We start from the raw sequence: 22,221 nt of genomic DNA, 5'->3' as shown, positions 1-22,221 counted from the left end.
ACTAGCAGAGACACTGGCCTGAGAGAGGAGGAGGGTGTTTCCTGTAAGGCAGCAGGAAAGAGGGCAGATGCGGGGAGGTGTGTGAATGCGCTAGTGGAAAGCCGGGGCAATTCTGCGGTGGCTTTAATCCTCTCTGTAAAGAGGTGGCAAGGTCCCATCTGACAGCAAGGGGAAAATGGGCTGGCTGAAGGTGTAAAGAGGATGGGGAGGGCTGGAATAGCCGTTACAGAGAGTGCGGTTCCAAGCTGACTGGAGAACTGCGCCGAGGGCCGTTATGTAGGCCCTGCCTTAAGGGAACATCCGTCTGACCTGTGGAGTCATGTGGTTGCTTGAGCACCGCCCTGTGACGGCAGACAGGAGGGCTCACTTGGAGCTGGCTTTTTGCCAGACAGATATGATAAAAAGGCAGAGAGGCCAAGAGGCTTGGGGTATTGACAAGAGTGTTATTAAAATGTTGGACCTTGGCATCTAAGTTGGACCAGGAGAAAAGTGAAAAGGAGAGAGCTGAGGAGAGCTCTCTAGGAGAACACGAGGTCAACAGCAGAGAGATCTGATGAGACGGAGCAGTGATCGCGAGGTAGAGGGAGCAAGGTGGGAGCAGGAGAGGAGCAGTTTTGGGAGAGGACAGGACCCAGCGTGGGATGCGTAGAAAGAGTAGTCTGGGCAGCCTTCAAGCGTCGGCCATGGTGACGAGAGGTCCAGTAGCTGTCTGCCTGCACCGGCACTGAAGTAACCCAGGCTGATGGCAGGAAGTAGCAAAGGTCACTGAGGAGTCCACTAAGCTGGAAACAGAGGCCCAGCCGTTAGCTTTGGCAAAATGGAGGGGAAGAGTCATTATATCAAGAGCAACATCAGGCCAGGCGCGGTGGCTCACGCCTGTAATCCCAGCACGTTGGGAGGCCGAGGCAGGCGGATCACTTGAGGTCAGGAGTTCGAGACCAACTCCTGGCCAACATGGTGAAACCCCGTCTCTACCAAAAAGACAAAAATTAGCTGGGCGTGGTGGCAGGCACCTGTAATCCCAGCTACTTGGAAGGGTGAAGCAGGAGAATCGCTTGAACCCAGGAGGTGGAGGTTGCAGTGAGCCGAGATGGCACCACTGCACTCCAGCCTGGGCGACAGAGCGAGACTCAGTCTCAAAAAAAAAAAAAAAAAAAAAGAGCAACATCAGTGAAAGCCAGAAAGCAGGGTTGTTGTGGGCTGGGGATCGAGCAGGAGATGGAGGAATAGAGGCGTCCTGTAGAAATGGCTTTTGGGTTTGTGGGGAAGGAGAACAGAGAGGCAATTGAGTCTCTCCCACTCTGGAGAGGCGTGTGGGGCCAAGAGAGGGAATTTTTTTTAGGATGGGAAAGACATGCGCATGGGCAGATGGGAATGCTATAGTGAAGAGGGTGCAGTGGACGGGGAACAGAGAGCAAAGCCTGGAGGCGCCGGAGCACCCTGAGCACAGGGGAGACACAGCGGAAGGAGGAGAGGTGTGTGGGTTTGCGGATTTGGTAGCGGGAGATGAGGGAGTCCTCCTGTGGTGGCTTCTGTTTTCTCCGGGAAACATAAGCAGTGTTCATTGAGAAATTAACTCCTGTATCATTTCTCCCTGCCCATAGTGACTCAGCCGGAAGAAATGAAAGGCATTAGCCAGGACCAGGCACTGCAGCTCATGGCTGCTGTAATCCCAGTGCTTTGGGAGGCTGAGGCTGGAGGATCTCCTGAGCCCAGGAGTTCGAGATCGGCCTGGGCAACATGATGAGATTTTGTCCCTACAAAAAAAAAAAAAAAAATTTTTTTTAATTAAAAAAGCATTAGTCAGGCTTTTGTGTTCTAAGTCCTGGGGCTTTTTTCTCCCACCTCATACCTGAGAAAGTAAACAGGCCGTTTTGTAGTTCTTGTGCCTGAGCTAAGAGGGAGAACACCACTGTGTCTTGGGGAATTGATGCTTTGGCACGGAGGAGAGGGGCAGGGGAACAGGCATTCTCCATCCCACCCTGACCTGCCCCCACAAGAAAGTGGCTGCATGCGATTGAAAAGCCAAGGACTAAGGGCTGCAACTGTGGGGGCCTGTGGGAGAAGTCCTCTTGAAAGAGCTGGGATGGAGGGAGTAGAGAGTTATCTTCCCAAGGACCAGGTTGGACAAGTGAGGCCCTGCAGATGGGCAAAAAATAGTGGAAGCCCTGTGACTGTGACCACTGATGTCTGCAACAGCAGCAGCAGCAGCCTGAAAAATCCTTCCACCTTTCTCTGCAAGGCTGTGGAGCACGGACTGACCATCTCTGGGACGGTGCAAACCCCTGGAGTTCATGGATGATCGGAGGGAGGTGAAGGGCAGCCATGAGTGATAGGGAAATCTTGCTGATCTAATGGGTAGAGACTCAAGCTGAATTTAATTTGGTTTAGACCAACTAAGGGATGACCAAGAGGTGTATTTACGTCATGAGTTGCAGAGAGTGTCCAGTGGGCCCAGGACCTGGACAAAGGGTGAGCAGTGAGTGGGAGTTGACATCTGGCTCTCTCCTCACCCTGCACCCTGGGGCTGGAACACAGCAGACACACAATGACCACGTGGTGCCACTCGGCCTTCACAGATGAGCACAAGGACATCCCTCCCCGCCAGGCCCGGGAGCAGGGCAGCAGGGCGGCCCCACATGGACCCCGTGCTCACAGTTTGGCAAACTGGACAGAGCCTTGGCTCTTCTCCTTCAGCAGCTATCACGCTCTCCCAGGCCCGGCCACCTGAGCTTCTCATCCATGTGGCTTTGGCACCTAGGCCTCTAGTTTCATTACCTTGGGTTTGTATCTAGTTCCAGATGGCGTACATGCAGAGATCTGGGCAGGCTGCTTACAGGCATTCTCTTGCCCTGCCTCGGCAAACACTTTGCCACATGTGGGTGAATGAGAGGGCAGACGCCAATGGGTTTGGATTCTGAGACCCCTGTGTTCCTGTGGGGTTTGGAGCAAGAGCCTGGTTGGCACAGCAGTGAGCACATCTGCTCACTTCAACCACAGGAAGCCAGGGGTCCCAGCTCACCTACCTTCCAGTACTGTGCTCAGTAGCCTTGACAATGCGGGGCAGAGGGAACAGGGCTGCCAGAGCTTCACGACTACCAAGGCCCAGGCTAGCAGGCACACAGGCTAGCGAACACCACGAGCCCCTCTTCTAGTGCATGCCAGGGCTACAGAAGACTGGGGCTGGATGAGCTCTAAGACTTGGTCAGGGAGCTCTTCCCTCACTTAGTCATTTATGTCTGATGGTTCCTTGAGCACAGATAGGAAAGTCAATCTTCATCCCTTTAACAAATATGTATCAAGTATCTATTGTGTGTGAGGACCTTGTGCTGGCCACTGGGATAATGACAGGGAACAAGGTGGACTCATTTCTCCTGCCTGCAAGGAAACTGCTGTCCATAGGTCAGGGAGACAGGCACAGATACAAACAGTGGTGACAGCCAGGATGGCTTCCTGGAGGAAACAATGGTTCCAAACAGGTACAGTTGGCTCTGAGGTGCCAAAACACACTAAAGGTAGAGCAAGTCTTTTTTTTTTTAACAGAGTCTTGCTCTGTGGCCCAGGCTGGAGTGCAGTGGAGCAATCTCCACTGCAACCTCTGCCTCCCAGTTTCAAGCAATTCTCCTGCCTCAGCCCCCCAAGTAGCTGGAATTGCAGGTGCACACCACCACACCTGGCTAATTTTTGTATTTTTTTTTTCTTTTAGTAGAGATGGGGTTTCACTGTGTTGGCCAGGCTGGTCTCGAACTCCTGACCTCAGGTGATCTGCCCGCCTCAGCCCCCCAAAGTGCTGGGATTATAGGCGTAAGCCACCGTGCCTGGCTGGTAGAGCAAGTCTTTTTTTTTTTTTTTTTTTTTTTGAGACGGAGTCTCGCTCTGTCGCCCAGGCTGGAGTGCAGTGGCGCAATCTCGGCTCACTGCAAGCTCCCCCTCCCGGGTTCACGCCATTCTCCTGCCTCAGCCTCTCCGAGTAGCTGGGACTACAGGCGCCCGCCACCACGCCCGGCTAATTTTTTCTATTTTTTAGTAGAGACGGGGTTTCACCATGGTCTCGATCTCCTGACCTCATGATCCGCCCGCCTCGGCCTCCCAAAGTGCTGGGATTACAAGCGTGAGCCACCGCGCCCGGCCTGGTAGAGCAAGTCTTAAGGGGCATTATATTATAACTACATGCAAGAGAAGTTAAGACCAGTTTGGCTTTGTGCGTGTGTGGACTGAAACCCAAAAGCCAGAAACTCTCTGCATGTGTCCCTCATGGAGCCATATGTCTCTAGTCTCTGTTTTTCAAAATTTGCAGGACTGACGACTGATTGGACAGTGGTGCAGGAGGAAAGGTCTCTGCATGTCAGTGATTAAGTGGCTGAAGATGCCACTGCCTGAGACGGGCACTATTGAAGGTAAGCAGATCTGGGGTGGGCAGGACAGAGGAGGCTCTTAGTTATATGGATCTGGAGCTCACAGGAGCGGCCCAGACTGGAGATAGAGACTTGGAAGTCATCAGCATATGGTTGGTAGTGGTCAAGATGATCCAGAGAAAAGGGGCTGAGCAGGAGAAAAGAGGAGGCCTAGGACAGAGTCCCGGAAGAGCAGAAGAGGAGGTGGTAAAGGGATCAGAGACAGTAGCCAGTGAGGAGAGGGTGGGCCAATGAAACCAGGGAAAAGAACTGTTTTAATAACTCAGCAATGGGCAGGCATAATTGGCTGAAAAGTATACTTTTAAAATTTGGGGGCCGAGAGGGAACCTCTAAATCCTCAAAGTTCTGGAAAAAAAGGCAAAAATGCTTAAGGATGCATAAAATTTGCAATACCTCCCCCATGGTGCACCAAAATTACTAATGGTGAAAAACCAGTCACTGGAAATATTCATTTTTGATCCGTTTGTCATCCAAACCAAATTGTTTTTCCAGAATCACTGGAGCCAGTCCCATCCCCTCCTCACACACCAGGGGGCGCACACGCATTGTTTGTGAATTCAAGTTCAGGACAAAAACTGGCAGTGAATCAGGTGGTTACCAGACCTGATCCCTCAGCCCAGATCCCTGAACACCACAGCAACCTTGCCCTGCACATTACCACGTGATCCCTGAATCCAGGCACCTCAACAATCTCCAAATTTTATTTCTCACCTGACTGCAAACTTACAGGGTTATCAGAAAGACGCCACAGAAGAAACCCCACAGAGGAGAAACCTCATTTCTTCTGCTCAGTTAACTGACCCAGGGCAGTGGGGGTAGGTCCCCCATCCTTCATGGTGAAGCCCAGCAAGCGGCGGAGGGGGGAGGAGGGGTGGGGTAGACAGGAAAGAGCTGGTGTGGCTTTGGCTGACTCTTAAGTGGTTGTAACATGGATTGCGTGGGGGCGGGGTCTGGAGGCAGGGGCTCTTGGATTGAAGCTCATCAAATCCCTCTGATCAGAAGGTCTTGGAATAAATCTTCACGTAGGTTATTAGTTTCACCCAGAAATTTCTAGGGTCATCATTTGAGTTTAGTATGAGAAGACAGAAACTCAGTACTGAGATTTAAATTAAATTTGGAGGGCATTATCACGTCTTTAATTCTGAAGCCAATGTAAGGTTCACAGCTGGAATTGGTATACTATTGGGGTATTAGCCAGTCTCTGCTTGGGGTTGACACTAGGTCAGAGAAGTGGAGGGTGAACATGAGGATGAAGGGGCTTTGTGTGGAGTTTCTGTAAAGCCAGTCTTATCTAGGGTTCCAAGATTATTATTAAAGCTGGGTTGGTTTAGGGTCCTAAATGGTCTGAAGGTTGGGTGGGGTTTCAGGTCAGTATCTGTGTTTGGGGGTCCTTTTATGATGACCCAATCCCAACTCTGGAATTGAGAATCCCAATTCAGAGTGCATTGGTGTTGATCTGGGAATGGGAGAGCAGTACTGGAGTTTTATGTAAGGCTTGGGGTTCAGAAGAGAGAGAACTGGGGTCCATAGCAAGGTAGCTTTTGGACTTTAGGGTTCATTTAGGGACTGGGGGCTGAGCATTAGTACAGGGGTCCATTTAAGGTTCAGGATTGGTGCTAGCGTCACTATCAAGGTTAGGGCAGGTAGAAGTAATAAAGAGGTTTAGAGTCAGAATTGGTATTTGGGATCAGTATAGAGGTTCAGAACAAAATTACTACTTGTGCTAATTTGGGGGCAGATTAGGGGCTTTGGACTCAATACTGGGTTTAGGGCAAGGTGTGGGCTCAGTATCAGGTTCAGATCTGTATGGGGAGGAAATGGGGTCCTAGAGTGGTATTAGGTTCATGCTAGGGCTGGGAGCCACTGGAAGGATCTGGATGTAGTATCAGAGTTTGGTCTGTCCATGTTCATTATTGGGGTTCGGGTTCAATATTGAGGTTCCGGTCGGTTTCGACTTGGCGTTAGGTTGTGGCCTCTCTGGGCCTCAGCGGCTCCGCGGCTCTACCAGCGAGAGTGCACGAGGGGAGGGGCGGCGCCGGGGGCGCGCACGGCAGGGGCAGGGGCGCGGGCGCGAGCGCGAAGGGAGCGCGCGGCTGGAGCTGGCGCGGGAGCGGCGGGAGCGGTGGCGGCGGCAGAGGCGGCGGCTCCAGCTCCGGCTCCGACTCGGGCTCCGGCTCGGGCTCCGGCTCCAGCTCGGGTGGCGGTGGCGGGAGCGGGACCAGGTGGAGGCGGCGGCGGCAGAGGAGTGGGAGCAGCGGCCCCAGCGGCTTGCGGGGGGACATGCGGACCGACGGCCCCTGGATAGGCGGTGAGTGACCCCCGGGCCCCCCGCCAGCCCCCTCCGCGCCCGTCTCTTCCCCGCTCTCCTTGCCCTCCCCGCTAGTCCACCCGGCGGAGCTGGGGGCGGTCCCGGGGGGACGAGGGCGCCGCTGAGGCCGGGCCGCGCCCCCACCTGCCGCGCCCGCAGCCTCGGCGAAGCCCCCCCCACGCCCCAGCCTGGCGGCTCCTCCCCGCTCACCCCGCGGCAGACGCGCCCCCAGCGCTGCCGGCTGGCTCGCTCCCCGCCGCCCCTCGCCGCCTCCCTCCCTCTCCGCCGCACCTTAGCCGCAGCCCGCTCCCCCCGCCCAGCGCAAAGTTTCCCGTTTGCGTTCTTGCTCCCCCTCATCGGTCCCGCCTCGTCCCCGCTTCTAGCGCGGACGCGCTCCGGGGGCGGCCCTCAGACCCCCCAGCTCCCCGCTCCGGGCGGGTCCAGGCCGCGCCCCCGCCCCCGCCGCACAGGCGCCCCCTCCCAGCCGGCAGGGGATCCGCAGCCGGCGCGCCCGGGTCTCGTTCGCGGCCCCGGCGCACGTGCGGTCCCGGGCTGCGCCGGGCGCGAGTTTGAAGCCCCCCACCCCCCTCGTTCGCGAGCACGGGATGGGGAGGGGCCGAACGGGCTGTTCACGCCCCCAACCGGGTGCAACGCCCTGGAGGCCCTGGAGCGACCTGTCCCGTGAGGACGTGGCCACTCGGACCCGCTCCGAAAGTTCACTCAGTGGCCGCCCCGCGTCCCGTCCCGTCCCGTGCCTGCTCCCCATCGCCGTGCCCGCGTCTCTGTCTCGACTGCTTTCTGTTTTCCTCGGCGTCTCTGCCTTCCCGTGTCAGTGCCTCCCAATCTCACGCCCCTGCAATCCCAAGGGTCTCTCCGGCTGTCTCCATTCTTTTTCCCTAGGTCACTCTGTTCTTTCTCCCCAGGTCTCTCCGTTCTGTCTCCCTGGGTCGTCTTGTACCCTGACCCTGAGTCTCTCTGTTCTCTCCCCTTGGGTCTGTCTGTTTCTTCTCCCTGGGTCTCTGTCTCCCTCCCTAAGTCTCTCTATGCCTCTTGTCTCTCACGCGTCTCTTGGTGTCTCTGCACCCTCTGTGCTAGGCGCCCCCCCCATTTCCCTGGAATGCTGCCCCTCTGGTTCTTCCACCCCGGAGGGGGAGGGGCTAGACTTTCTCCCCATTTCAAGCCCCCCTGTCCCCCAATGCAGGGCCCCTGAGTTGGAGCAAGTTGGGGGTGGGGAGCGCTACCTGCCTGAGCTGTGAAATGGGAGAGGGAGGCTGCCCCAGCCTGGGGGTTGTCTGGATCTCCCTGAGGGGCCACAGGGCAGGGCCGGGAGGCTGGATTAGGATGAGGAAGGCTCCACTTCTGAAGGAACAAGGGCAGGGATCCAGAGCGGCCTGGTGTCGGATCTGGCCTGAGAACCAGGGAAGTGCACTGGGGTGAGAGGCGTAGAAAAGGATGTGGGGTGGTGGTTCCAGGTGGGTGCTCATGGGGAGGGATCTGCTGAGAAGGGAAGATCTGGTGGGGAATCCTTTGGGAGGCTTCGGGGATATGAGGGATCCAGAAGAGAGTTCTGACAGGCTATCTAAGGAAATTTCTGTGCTTAGCTCCTTATTAACTCTTGCTTCAGGGAGCATGAAAATCCCTGTTTTTTACTGATTATATGAATGTGCCTAGGGCTTCAAGAAGGAGCAGGTGTAACTCCCCAAGTACAACCCCCTACATTCTCAGCTCCAGGCACAGGCCACACTTTCTCTACCCTCTTGCCTTCATTTCCACACTCAGCTCACCCCCTCCACCCCCACACACACTCCCTATTCAGCTGCTTTCTTGCCCCCATTCGCATACCTGGGCCCGCATGCTGGCCAGGGCTCAAGAAATCTGTGCCTGCACACTCTCGCAGCACACCTGTGCACATGCACAGTCATCCTTGTGTATTTTTGTATATGCACTTTCTTGCTCATTTTACTTGCTCAATCTCCCTCTTATCATTTGAAATGTCTTTATAGTGTTTTTTTTTTTTAGTTTCCTTTTCCAACTGCTCTTCCTCTTCCCTGTTTCTTTCCTTTAACAAGAAAATTGTTTTAACATAATTCCTTCCTTCCTCCCTTTCTTCCTTCTTCTTGCAACTACTGATACCTCCCCTTTATCCAGCTTTGTGCGCCCTGTGCGGGTTGGCTTGGTGTACAGGCTGCCAAGAGAGGAGGGGGTGGTTGGGTGTTGGTGAGGGAATTTGGCGGGGCAGAGTTAGACTGCAGCAAACGTAAACTAGCTACACATCTTTTACTGGGAGTCGTATTGATATGCAGCAAAATACTAGCCCTGGCAGATTGGTCACAGTCCACCCTTTTTTCCATCAGCCCGAACTATGGGAGTCTAGCTTTGAGGGTCCTCCCTGGCAGGGGGGGAGGAGGGGACCCAGACCTCCTGCAATAGAGGGGTTGTGATACACACCACGGCTCCTCCACTTTCCAGCTTCAGGCCTCAGAGAGTCCCCCTTTCTCCCTGAGTCTCAATTTCACTCCCTGTAAAATGGGGCAGCTAATCCAACCCAGACTGGGTCCCAGGGCTGTTGTAAGAATCCAAGGGAACTGTGTGGCAGTGCATCGTCAGCAGTGGCAGTCACTTCCCTTGTGACTGACACTGCTGTGTGCTTGGTTCCAGCTTGCAGTCAGGGCCCTGCCCTCGAGATGCTCGTGGTCCTTGGGGGAGCAGGTTGCACCATGGGAATGCAAAAGCAATTCAGTTACCTGTTATTGATTGCTGACTGTGTGCCAAACCCCGGGGTAGGCACTTTCAGCCCCAGCTGCCTTGCTTCCTTTGGGACTAACAGCTGTGTAGAAGAGGCAGCCCACCCCTAAGGTTCAGGCATCTGCTCAACTAAAGCAGCTGCAGTTCTGAGTTGGGTTAGAACATTGGAAGAGTCATCAAGAGATGGGGGAGAGTTCAGAGGTCAGAGTGAGATGAATCCCAGAGGAGACCAAGAAGAAGTGATCTGAACTGGGTTTGGAGGGATGAATAGGAGTTTGAAGAAGAGAGAAAGGACTTGAGGTAGATAAAAACCAGTATGAATAAAGACTGGGAGGTGTTGTCACTTGTGAAGTATTCAGAGATGTGGGAGGTCACAGAGGGCATTGAATGCCCTGTAAAGTACCTATGATTGTACTCTGAGAACCCAGAGAGAAAACACCAAAGGTTTAAAGCTTGGATAGGGAGGGTGGAGTGTGCTGTGGTCAGGTTTATGTTTCCAGAAAACGCTCTGTGGCTATGGGAAAAGGATGGAGACAGGATGCCCAGTGGGGCAAGAGGGTGCCGGTAAGTAAGGTGAGAGAAGATGCTGACTTTGATAGGTGGTAGCATGGAGCCATCTTGAAGGTACACTTGTCAGGACAGAATGATTTATTGGATGTGGGAGTGAAGGAGAGGAAGAGGAAGGAGTCCAGGTTCCTGGGAGTGGTTGAGTGGGCCTTCACTGAAGGCCCTGAAGCTTCACTGAGTTAGGGACTTGGTGAGGAGGGGCAGAGAATAAGCTCTTATTTGGACATGTGGCCCTTGAGGTACTTGGGGCATTTGAGGCTCAGTGGGGGAGGCGCATCAAGGACGGGCTTTGGTGTGAGGGTATGGGAGAGAAATGTCGGCCTCGCAAAGAGAAGCAAGAGCTGTATGAGAGAGCACCGAGCTGTGCACATTGAAAGTAACCTCCGACAGTGGTGAAGAGCTCGAGTTTTATACTGCTAGGATTGGACTCTGTTTGCTAGCAGCGTGACTTTAAGCAAGTGGCTTAACCTCTCTGAATCTGCTTCCTTATTTGTCAAATGATTATAATAAAAACCCATGCCTTACAAGGGTTGTTATGAGGATTAAAGATAGTATGCATAAAGTGTGCGTAGCACAGGGCTTGGCATCTAGTGAGTACTGTTTGTGTTTGCAGTTCCTGTAATCATCCTCAACAGGGGTGGGTAAACCCACCCTCCCATCAAGGGTCACATGCAGTTGCCTTTAATAAGAAAGACTGCTAAGGTTAGGGTACCTGTCTGCCTGAGGTAGCTGCAATTCTGAGCTGAGATTAGCAGGTCGAGGAGCTCAACAAAGGGGGTGCCCGCCCCTATTGTTATCGATGGGATTGTATGTGTTGCTCAGGTGTTTGACCTTCAGGTGGGTGGGCTTGACAACTAGAGGTGAGGCCTGCAGAAGAGACTTCATGTTTGGGGTAGGTGGAAGGGAATTTTGAGAAGGGGCAGCTTTGGGGTATTGAGCTCTCCATTTCCTCCCACCCTCCCTGGGCCCTGGGCTTCTACTGAGGCTCTTTCCGCCAGCATCTGCCTCTGTGGTCCAGATGCACCACATCTCTGTGTGACCATGACTTCTAGGTCTGAGAACTCTGGTTTTAGCCCCTTAGCAGTATTTTAGCTGCTGTTTCTGGGGACTGTCCCTGGTGCAGCCACAGGGGCATTCTGGGGGTTGCTCCAGAGGGCAGCTGTGCCTGCATTCCCCTAGATATCGTCGACTTGCTCCTGACCCACTGCCGGGCCAGGTTTCAGGCCTGGCAGATGATGGGGAACCCTACCAGGGCCAGCCCTGCGTTGGCCCCAGGGGCTTTCTTTCTTGATATTGGACATGACTGTGGACTTCACCCCTTCTGAGGCCTTCCTGGGTGCCAAGCAGTGTAATTTCTTTCTTTCTCTTTTTTTTTTTTGGTGGGGGGTTTGAAACAGAATCTCACTCTGTTGCCCAGGCTGGAGTGTAGTGGTGCAGTCGTGGCTCACTGCAGCCTCCACCTCCTGGGCTCAAGTGATCCTCCCACCTCAGCCTCCTGAGTAACTGAGACTACAGGTGTAGTCCCACCTGGCTAATTTTTGTATTTTTTTTAGCGACAGGGTTTTGCCCTGTTGTCCAGGCTGCTCTTGAACTCCCTGCTCAGGGATCCGCCTGCCTTGGCCTCCCGAAGTGCTGGGGTTACAGGGGTGAGCCACTGTGACTGGCCAGCAGTGTGACTTCTAACTTGGGTCTTGAACCATGCAGGCCCTTTCTGAGTAGCTTTCTAGTCAGCCTTCCAGGTGTCAGCTCTGGCTCTGTTCTGGGGGTGTATCTGGTTGTCCTGGGCTCTGTCCCAATGTGAGCGTACAGTGGTTCTGGGAGCTGCAGTTGGTGAATCTTGAGTCTTTATTTGGTTGCCTGATAGGTTGTTTTAAGGCCAGTTTGATCCCAGACTGATGTGGTTCAAAGTTACTGTCTGGCTTTTCTAGGATCCTGCCCTCATGCTGTTCTGTGTGCCTCAGGGTCTTTGCAAATGTTTAGTCTTCTAAAATGGCCCCTGGCCACTTTGGGTACACACCTCTTTCCAGGTGTGGCTTCTGCTCCATGTAGGGCCTGTCTCAGTCTACAGGCACGAGACCCTGCTGTGGCTGGGTGTGGCAGCAGCGCCTGGCCAGCTTGGGGGGCCTTTCCCATTACCCAGTTCCCTGCCTTGGACTCTGCCCGTCTGCCCAGGGTCTCTGCACAATGGTGCAGCCAAAAACCTCACTTGAATACTGTGAGGCCCTGCAGGCATCTCTAGACAAATGGGCCTTTAAGTTTGGGGCCTGGAAGCTGGTTTGTCTGGCCAGACCCGCTGGGCAGCCTGTATGCTGGGAGCAGCAGCTGCTGGAAACTCAGCTTGGGGAGCGGGGAGGGAAGCATGCAGAGAGGGCTGCGGGTTCTGGTGCAGGTAGGTGGGGCAGTGGAGGCTGGCTCGGTGAGCTGGCGAGGGCCATCTTGGGTCAGTTGGGATGGCCTTCAGTCAGTGAGAGCACCCCCATATTGGCAGAGGTGGTTAGTGCAACTTGAGGGTAATTCCCAGGTGCAGAGGTGTGTCCTTGTTTTCAGGATGACGGTCAGTCTTGGGCTGGTGAGGACATTCCCACGCATCACCCTCCCACTGTGGTTTCTTTGTGTCCGTTATAGGAGGAGCCAAGGTGGCAGAGTGGTGTGGGGCGGGGATCACTGTGCATGTGGGGGCTTGAGGTGAGAAGCCTGCTACAAGGTGCAGCTTGCGTCGAGTAGGCCAAACAGCTGAGCTTCCGTGAGGTGGTGATGAGGTGGTGTGGGTGTGTCTGACCCCCACCCCCACCCCCACCCCCACCCAGAATGGTACCCACGCTAGTGGGGGCTCAATAATGGCTCTAGAAGGAAGGGGCTGGGCTCTGTCGCTGCGTGTGTGCCAGCGGAGGAGGCATCCAGGGGCACACCTTCATTTTAAAAATTATAGAGAAGCAGAAAGTCAAAAATAAACATTGCTTCTGAAGCTTCTTTGAAGACTGGCATGTATGTTGGGGTGTATTCTTCCAGGCTGGGCTGTTTTCTTTGAACTCATTCATGCATTCATCCACTCATTCAGTGTATGTTGACTGAACACCTACTATGTGCCGGCTGTCAGCCAGGCGCTGGGGATACGGAAATGAGATGGGCAGCCACAGTCGATGCTCCTATCAAGCTTACGGTAGTGACTCAGTAATTGTAAAAATATATAAATAGTCATGTTTGTGGTCACGGCTCCAAGCCAAGGTCCAGGCAGGTAGTCTGGGACATCGTGGAAGGCTTCCCTGAGAAAGTGCCCCTGGATCTGAGATCCGAGGGTAAATTGGCCAGAAGAGCATGGGTACCCTGTGCCAGGCAGTGGCATTCAGCACCAGCAAGGCTGGGAGACAGGAAGAAATTTGGCACATTTGAGGATCAGAAGAGGAAGTTCCCATTCTGGCAGGAGGAGCGCATGGGCAGGTGCAGAGGTGGGAGGGGCCGACTCTGCTTGGCTTTGGGGTCATGCTGAGGTCAGGGACTTGGTCTGTGTGGCTCACAGCTATATGGGTGGTGCCTGGAAGGACGCCCAGCACATAGTAGGTGCTTAAGGAATATCAAAATGCATGAGCGAGGGAGTGAAGGGAAAAGATGGGCATTTTTACCAGGTGAGGATGGTTCTACATGAACATTTCCATAACCTGCTTTTTTTTCTGCATAAACAGCAAATTTTTAATGTCTTTCTATGTCAATACATATGCTGTTGTGATGAAATTCTTGATGTTTTCTCATGCTTTCCTTTCGGTCCAGGAAGGAGCGGAGGCCCTGGTGCCCTGCCCTTGGTGCTGAGTATCCAGCAAGAGTGACTGGGGTGAAGAAGCAAAGACTCGGTGAGTGTGCCCCACGGAGTGGCCAGGAGTAGGGGTGCACAGGGGTCCTGTGGGCCAGGCTGAGCAGCTTGGATTTGATGCAGGGTCAGTGGAGAGCTATAGAGGGGGTGTCAGCAGGGGGCATGACATGACCCAGTGTGCGCTGGTGAGAGATTGTGGAGGCCTGGACCAGGGAAGCACTGACAGAAGTGGAGAGAAGGGATGTGAGTGCTATTTAAGGAGGTGGAGTAGACAGAACATGGTGAAGGATTGAATGTGGGGCATGAAGGAGGGGAGGTGTCACGGATGGTGCCCGAGTTTCTGGCTGGAGTGGATGCTAGAGGTGGATGGGGAATGACATACAGCTCGTCAGCCACTGTAGGTGCGAGATAGGCTTCCAGGTGATGTCCTGGGACTTACACCAGGACCTGTCTTCTGCTTCTCCATTCACCACGTTTCTGTAGAAAAGACTGTTCCCGTCGACTGTAGGTTGTGGTAGAAAGAGCATGGTGCCTGCAGGATCTGGGCATGTCCTCTGCACCTCTTTGATGTCCCCTTGTCCTCCTCTCTGTCTGTTAGAAGCACAGAATGGGTGGGCTGGAGTTGCAGGGAATGAGGTTGGTGAGTTGGTTTAGAGTCAGCATCATGGGCCTTGGATGTCAGGCTAAGGATGTTAGACTTTTTCCTGAGGGCAATACAGCAGCATTGAAGGTTCTTAAGCAGGGAAGCAATATCCGTGCGTTCATCTGTCCATTGCCCATCCATTCATTCATTCATGGAACACTGTCTGAATGCCTGCTGTGGAATAAAGTGGCAAACAAAAGTGCAGATTTGCATTTTTATGTGCTGAAAGGTGGCATTGGTCTGTGTGCAGGATGGGTTGGAAGGGAGTGATTGAAGGCAGGAAGGCCACCGAAGAGGCAGGAAGTGATGAGGTCTTACTAACACAGTGGCAGTGAGGATGGAGGCAGGGCAGATTCAAACTTATTGATGGGTTAGATGTATGGGATGAGGACAAGGGAGCGTTTAAGGAGGGTTTGCGGGCTTGGTGACTGAGCAGATGGTGGTGCTGTCCCCAAGACTGGACACCCCGGAGGAGGAGTGGGGTTGGGGCAGATGAGTTCTGGTTGGGCCATCCTGAGCCAAGAGCTCGGTGGGTCTGTTCACCCTCTGTAAGCTCCTTGAAGGCAGAGCCTGTGACTATCTTGTTCATCACCCTGCCCACTGAACATCTGGACGGGTGGCTGGACTAACAAGGCTGTGGAAGAAATGGGTCTGGCCTGGGTAGGGAAAGGAAATGTGTATGTCCTGGGTGTCTCCTGGGGTCCAGACCCTACTCTTGGTGAGATGGGCACTGGGGTTATGTAGAGGGTGCAGCAAGAGGGGCTGTGTCACAGGCTGGAAAGGTCAGATGGGGAGGGTGGGTGTAGGGACGCCATGTGTCCCTTCGCCTCTCCATCCTCAGATGATGGTCTGACCTAACTCGAAGTCCAGTCTTGCCAGAAGAGGTACCTGAGGGTGGAGCCCTCTGTCCTCTTGGGAGGCCACTAGCTGATGGCATGTCTGGTGGGGTGCAGATGGGGTGTGCTATAGGGCCTGACTTCTGGAGGCCGGGTAGGGCTGATGTGGGGGTACAGGGGAAGATACTCTGAGATCCTGAGGCCAGGCGCCAGCTAATACAGGAGTTAAGCCAGGTTGGAGCTTCCTTGGGTACAAGGCCCAGGGTGCCCACGGGGGATTGGGTTCTTGGGCAGGGGCCAGGTCAGGCTCTAGGCTCAATTGGCAAAGGATCTTGTTGTCTGTGTTGGGGTTTCTCAGCCTCAGCACCGTTGACATTTTGGATCAGATAACCCCTTATTGTGGGGGCGGGGCTTGTTATTGTAGGGTGTCTAGCAGCATCCCTGGTTTCTTCCCCCTAGATGCCAGTAGCATCTCCCTGCTTTCCCCAGTCTCGACAATCAAAAATGTCTCCAGTCGTTGTGTAATGTCCCATGCGGGCAAAATTACCCTGAATTGAGAACCTCTGGTCTACAGCCTCTTGCTACTTTCACTATACTGTACAAACCTGGAAAACTGGGGAGGGTCAGTGGGGAAGATGGATAGTGATGAGCCACTTGAGCAGAGTTCTGAGGGGTGAGTGAGTACTGGGGCAGGAGGACATTTTTTTCCAATAGACAGAACAGCAAGTACAGAGGCTTGGAGGCATAAAGTTGGGAAACAGTAATCCAAGGGGGACCCCAGCCCCAGAGGCTTAGGGATTACAGCTGCAGGAAGATACCTCTGCTGGTCCCCTTTGGTCATTTGCCTCCAGAGTTAGTCTCCTGCTGACCCTTTGCCGCCTCCGAGTCTCTGCGACACTCCTCCTAATCTCCCCCTCCACTCCTCAGTGAGATGGAGAAACTGAGAGCTGCGATAGGGTGGGACTCAGTCCAGCTGGTGGGAGCCCCGATACCAGCCGTGGGAGGGAGGGCTGTTCCTGGCTCTGCTCACAGATTCTGGCCAACTGGCTGGAGGAGGGAAGGCGGCCTCACCCTCTTCCCCACAGGCCCCTCCTTCCCTGGGTCAGGGGTCCTGGCTGAGACTGTAATTTATTCCCGTCATAATCCAGTGGTTGATTTGGTGAGAGTTGGAAACATGTTGGTTTTCCCTTCCCAAGTATAACAAGGCCTGTTTCCGCCTCTGCGGCCGCTGCTGCAGTGCCACGCGGTGAACTGTCCAGGACATGACAAAAGGGCTCGGTTAGCTGCCCGCTGGTTAGAAGATGAACGGCTCAGAGCTCTCCCTGCCGACAGGCGCTTCCCTTCCTGTTGCCCAAGTGCTGGCCTTTCCTCTTGGCTGTCTGCTCTGTAGGGCCCTGGATACCCCTCCTTCTGCTCATGTCCATTTCTGAGCCCCAGGGTCCTGGCCTGGTGAGGTGAGGTGGGGGAGGCTACAGAAACAGGTGGTATTTGGAGACTAATTAATATTTGTGAATAATAATGCATGCCCAAGGAAAACAAATCCATCTGTCTTTGCGTATTTATGACGAGGACTCAGGAATGATCCCAGCTGTTCTCCAGCCAGGGAAGCCCCCATCACATGGTCCTTTGGGCCCCCACAGAGGCTGGCAGGGTGGTTAGGGTGGGCTGCATGGAGGTGACATGGCTTCTGTGTTTTGTAACGTGAATCTTCTGTGGCGTTCATATGTGAACGCTGTGGCTTGGTCCAGTGCCTGCTTCCTCCTTTTCCCTCAAAGCAGTGATTCCCAGGCTCCTTGGTTTCATGAACCAATACAATTTCCAAAAGTACTCAAGAGCCAGACATGGGGTTGGCAATTTTTTATTTCGCCAAGTAAAGGCATTATAAAAAAACAACTGCTATCTGCTATCCCCATCATTTCTTACAGGAAAGAACATTTTAACACCAAGGACAATATTTGAGAATAAAGGACAGTTCTTCCCAAGAAAGGGCAGTTGGCAGCTTTACACTGACGTAGCAAAGGAAAAGGATATATTAAAACCATTCTGAATGTGGAAAAATTGTGTCCAATTATATTCTGTAATATCATACTGTATGTAATTGTGTTCCTGCCCAAGTATGTCAGCTTGGCAGAACGGATGGTCCACAGTGCAATTCTTCAGAGACGAGCTTGAGTGCCCAAGTGCTCCGGCCTTGTTTTTATCTCGGTTGTTGAAAGCCCAGGCTCACCCAGCCATGCTGGTGAAGTGGGTGCTCTGCTGTGAACACTGTTGCATGGATTCACAAGGTGCTCAACCTCGCAACTGCAGTCAGGCCAGCAGCAGCCCTGCCCCCTGTTCCTCTCCCACCTTCTCCCCACAGGTGACCCTGGGACTCTGGGGGCTGGTGTAGGGCCAAGGTCTAGATTTGAGGCCAGGCCTGGGGATCCAGGGCTGCTCTCCTCTGATGAGGGAGGCCCTGGAGCTGGGAGTGGCCTGAACCGCCTGACACCAGGGCAGGCTCTGTGCCTGGAGTCTCGGGGCGGGAGGCAGCTTGCTCTCGCCAGGAGCTGGTGAGGGAGAGGCCCTGGCTCGTACAGCTGTGTGGTTGCCAGAGTAGTTGCCTGAGAATGTGTTTGTGTGTGTCCCTTGTGTTTCCCCATCTCCCTGGGCATCTGTGTCCATCATGGACCACTGGAAGAAGCTCTCTGTTCTACTTTCTGGATCTGAACAAAGTGTCCTGAGCACCCCAACCCAGATACACAGGGGGTTCCTGGAGGCCCCACGTTGGGGGTAGGGTTATCTGAGGCCCAAGTTCTCTAACACCCATGGCCAGACTCTCATCCAGGCTTGTACCACATGGTTGTCTGTTCTGGGAGTTTATCCCCACGATGGCTCTCCTGGGAGCTCTGCCCCCATCATGATGTCTGTAACAGCACGTTACACCTCTGTGATAATGTATGGGGACTTGCACCCCTGTAATGTCCTTATCAGGCAGCTGCACTCCATGATGTCTGTGCCCTCTGTGTCCACCCACGTGATGTCTAGACCACATGATTACACCTCCATGATGTCTGCACCTGGGAGTTACACTGCTATGATTACTGCACCAAGGCGGCTACAGGGGATTAAGCCTCTGCTCATTGTACTGGGGAGCTGTATCCCGTGATGACGGTGCTGTGCATTTTATTTTCATAGCAGGGAGATATGCTCGTGCTGGGGGCCTATGTCCCTATGAAGCCTGCCTGGCAGGGGTTGCATGCTTGGAATGCTTGTTCCTGCAAGTTAACCTCTGTGACTATTATATTGTTATACCCCATGATGCCGGTACTAGGCGACTGTACCCTGTCCTTTGGTGCAACACAACTATTGAGTTATAAACTCATGTATCTCAATCAGGGGCTCCAGGATGGTCCATCAGGGGACCATACTCCCATGATGACCTGGCCTGGCATAGGATACCAGATGTGTCCAAGGCCCAGGGAGGAAGAGCCACTCATAGTCCAGCACCTGATGGCCACTGGGAAGGTGCTCCATTGTTGGCTGCATGTGGCACCATAGCGCAAGCTCAGGCAGGGCCTTAGTGATGTGTGACCTCCATCCCAGTGTGGCCTTGCAGGCGTCATTGTGGTCTCAGCCACCTGAGCTCTGGGACCGTGGAACAGATCCATCCCCAGCGTGGTGTAATGGGGCTGGACACCTATCATGCCCTGTCAGTGTTCTTACTTTGTTGTTCAGCTCCTGTCTCAGATTTTTGGTGAGATCCTGGGACAGCGGACAACTCCCACCCCTTTTCCTTTGTGTTTGGCCCCATCCCACTTTGCAGGTCCCACCTTCTTTGTCCAACACCTTTGTTCAGCTGCTGCCTTCTGACCTTATGACCTTTGGTTATCTCAGTTGAGACAAGGGTTCAAATTTCAGAAAAGACTGGAGCACCTTTGAGCCCTGCCCATTCCTGTTCACCTGCCCTGTCACCTTGCAAATTCTCTTAACCATTGTGGGTCAGCGGGTACCTGGGTCTGATCACAACTCCCCTATCAAAGTCCATGTGTATCACTGCGGGGCCCCAAGGCGTGTCCACCGTCACGCACTCTGCTCTGTTGTGTCTTCACAGCATTCATGAGGGATTGACCACGTCTCACCCCTCTGCCCAGAGCATGGTGTGATCAGAGCTTGTGGGCACTTCCGTACAGCCCCTGGTGCCCCCCAGGTGAGGGGTATGGGAGAGAGACCCTGGGTAGCTCACCAGTGGGGCCAGGGAGTGATAGCAGCGTATCTCCCATGTATAGTGCGGCCACACTAGAGGCTTCACCCAGGTGCCTGCAGGCACTCCAGGCCAGGAGCCTTGGAAGTAAAGGCCTAAGAGGCATTCAGCCAGTCCCAGACGCTACTCAGTCTTTTTGTGCATAGCTTCCTGTCTCAAACATCGGCCCCTGAGGTTCGCACCCCATCCTCCCTACACTTGTTTGACTCCGGGCTTCTGGGGCAAGGGCAGAAGAGGTGTGAGGTTTGAATTCTAGGGTCTAACACCCCATTCCTGGCCACTAAGGCCTCTGTGTGGTTTCTCTGTGAAGTGAGAAGGTGCCACGGGAATTGGGTAGGATGAGGGTGGCCAGGCAGGGCAGCAGCAGCTTGTCAAGAGCACGTCCTGGCGAGCACTGATGGGTTGTGGCTTTGGCTGGAAGCCTCTGATACCTGGAGCCCGTCTTCTGCTAACAAGCCTGTGTTCAGGGGCCTGTGCTCAGCGTGCTTGTGGAGTCTGGCCTCCCACCTTCTCCCTCACTGCTCCTTGTCACTGTCTTGTCTCTCTGTCCTCTGTCCCACGTAAGCATCTCTCTGACCCTGTTTCCCTGTCCTCTTATGGGGGTGAGTTAGAAGCTCAAGGTTTGGAATGGAACACACTGTACATCCTCTGGTCTCACCCGCTCCCTGTACCCCCTACTCAGGTTTAGAGAATGGCTTGAAGGCCTCCTGCGCTCTTTCTCCCTCCACTGTGACTGTTGGGCTGTCCTTATGGGTGCTGGGGAATAAGTGAGGAGCTTGGGTGGTCACTGGGGTCAGAAGATCTAGGTGGTCATTGCACAGCCCAAGTGGGGGGGCTCTGTTGAACTAGGCTCTGGCTGGTCAGTGAGGATGACTGGGGGTCAGGAAGCGTCAGGGGTGGGCATTAGGGACAGCAGTAAATACCAGCTAACTGGCTCTGCCCTTCTCTCCATTACAGGTGGATTGTCCTGGGCTGTGGCTGGCTGTGGAGCTAGAGCCCTGGGTGGCCCCTGAGCCAGCCCCAGGGAGGACGATGGTGCCCCTTGTGCCTGCACTGGTGATGCTGGGTTTGGTGGCAGGCGCCCATGGTGACAGTAAGTCTGACCCCTCAAGGTACAGATCTCCCAGGTTGAAAGGTGGCATCCTTCCCAGCAGGACTCTGGGATGGGGACAGACCAGCTACTAGGAGAGACAGGATGGCCAGAAACCCTTTAGACCTTCCATCCTAGAGAGCCCCCACTGCTTGGAGAGCCTCTTTCTAAGGAACACCTGGGTACTTAGGAGCATCTTTAGGCACCAGAGTGGGGCAGTCGAATCGTGACCCTGTCTTATGGGGCTGGGGTGAGACCTGTCCTGGATTCATGTGGTCATTGTGTGACGTGCGCGTGCATGTGCTGTGTGCACTGTTGCAGATCTGTGCTGAAGGCACAGTGTGAGCTACAGCCAGGGGTCGGCATGGGAATGGGGGGGTGGCACGCAGGGCATGCGTATGGGTGTGTGCCCAGGACGCGGGTGTGTCCCTAGGCCCAAGGAGGGTCAAAAGCGGGAGCCACCCATAGCTCTTCCCCTACGCTGGACCCTCAGGATCCAAGTATGCAGATCTGAGCCCCTCCTTCTCCTTTCATGGGGACCTTCTAGGCAAAGGAGCATCCCCCCTTCTCCAGCTCCTCAGCCCTGGAAATGCGGGGAGGATTGTGTTTGGCCGGCAGGAAGCTGAGCAATGCCCCTCTGTGTGTGTTTGTGTTGGAGGGGGGTGGAATTGTCCCCATCCAGATCCAACTCCGAACTTTGGTCCCTTTCCTGCTGCCCTTCCCCCTGCCTGGCACTATGAGACTGGCCGCAGCCCGCCCCGTCACCATGGTTACCACTGCTTGGTTACTGGTGGGAGGCGGGGCACAGGGCAGATTTAGCCAATCTGCAGGCTGAGGGGGAGGGGCGAGGTCGGAGCCAAGGTCCCTAGGGGAAGGGGCCGTTCCCAGCCTGTCCAGAGCCCAGGGGTGATCCAGGGCCAACCCTGGGGTCACCAGGCCATAGGGCTCCCCCACCCACCTCCGTATCTCTGGGCACAGATCTCTCCCCTTGCCCCACCAGGGCTCTTTCTCCTAATGGCTCATTAATTATTCAGGAACTGATTCTGGAGTGGGGTGGGACTGGCGTGGTCCCGCCCTTTGTCCTCAAGTGCTGGGTCCTGGGTGGAGCTAGAAGGGAAAGGAGAAGGGGCAGGCATTCCCAAGGGGTGGGGCAAAGGGTCATGGGAGCACCAGGTACCAAAGAGAGGGCTGGGCAGGTGAGAGCAAGGAAAAAAGACAGGTGGGGAATCACATGGGGAAGTGGGGCAGGGGATCTCCAGGCCTGGCTGGAACCTGCAGGGGCAGGTTGGAGTAGAAAGCCCTATCGGGTGTGACCCCCATGGTTGGCAGGAAGGTGAAGGCTTGTCCAGGTATGGTCAGCAGCTCTTGGACATGGAAGTACTGTCCTTGCCCTCCTCGCCGACCCAACCCCAGGCACTTTCAGGGCCTTCAGACAGGAGCTCTAGGGCAGGGGAAGGATGGCCCAGTTGGGCTTCAACAGATAATCCTGGAAGAAGAGCTGCCCTCCTCCTCCTGCCTCAGACCCAACGTGCCCCAACCTGTACCCCTCACTCTCATCCCCCAGCCTGCTGT

The 22,221-nt window shown here is 54.5% G+C and overlaps 1 protein-coding gene across 14 annotated transcripts in view; it reads left to right on the top strand.

The window, feature by feature from the left end:
* Positions 1-1,401: 1,401 nt before the first annotated feature.
* The window catches only part of PTPRF (protein tyrosine phosphatase receptor type F), a 98,199-nt gene continuing 77,379 nt past the window's right edge, over positions 1,402-22,221 (top strand). For 12 of the 14 annotated variants that reach the window (XM_055255145.2, XM_055255140.2, XM_055255137.2 and 9 more), the window contains exons 1-3: positions 6,528-6,723; positions 13,801-13,880; positions 20,517-20,652. In XM_055255145.2, coding sequence (XP_055111120.1) covers positions 20,592-20,652 — 61 coding nt within the window. In that variant the 5' untranslated portion in view covers positions 6,528-6,723; positions 13,801-13,880; positions 20,517-20,591. Of the gene's footprint in view, positions 1,476-4,297; positions 4,398-6,527; positions 6,724-13,800; positions 13,881-20,516; positions 20,653-22,221 lie in introns of those variants that run through there. The other 2 variants (XM_063627583.1, XM_063627584.1) reach the window with 2 other exon arrangements.

Source organism: Symphalangus syndactylus, chromosome 12, assembly GCF_028878055.3.
Source record: "Symphalangus syndactylus isolate Jambi chromosome 12, NHGRI_mSymSyn1-v2.1_pri, whole genome shotgun sequence".
Classification (NCBI taxonomy): domain Eukaryota; kingdom Metazoa; phylum Chordata; class Mammalia; order Primates; family Hylobatidae; genus Symphalangus; species Symphalangus syndactylus.
This window is presented reverse-complemented; position numbering and strand designations above follow the sequence as displayed.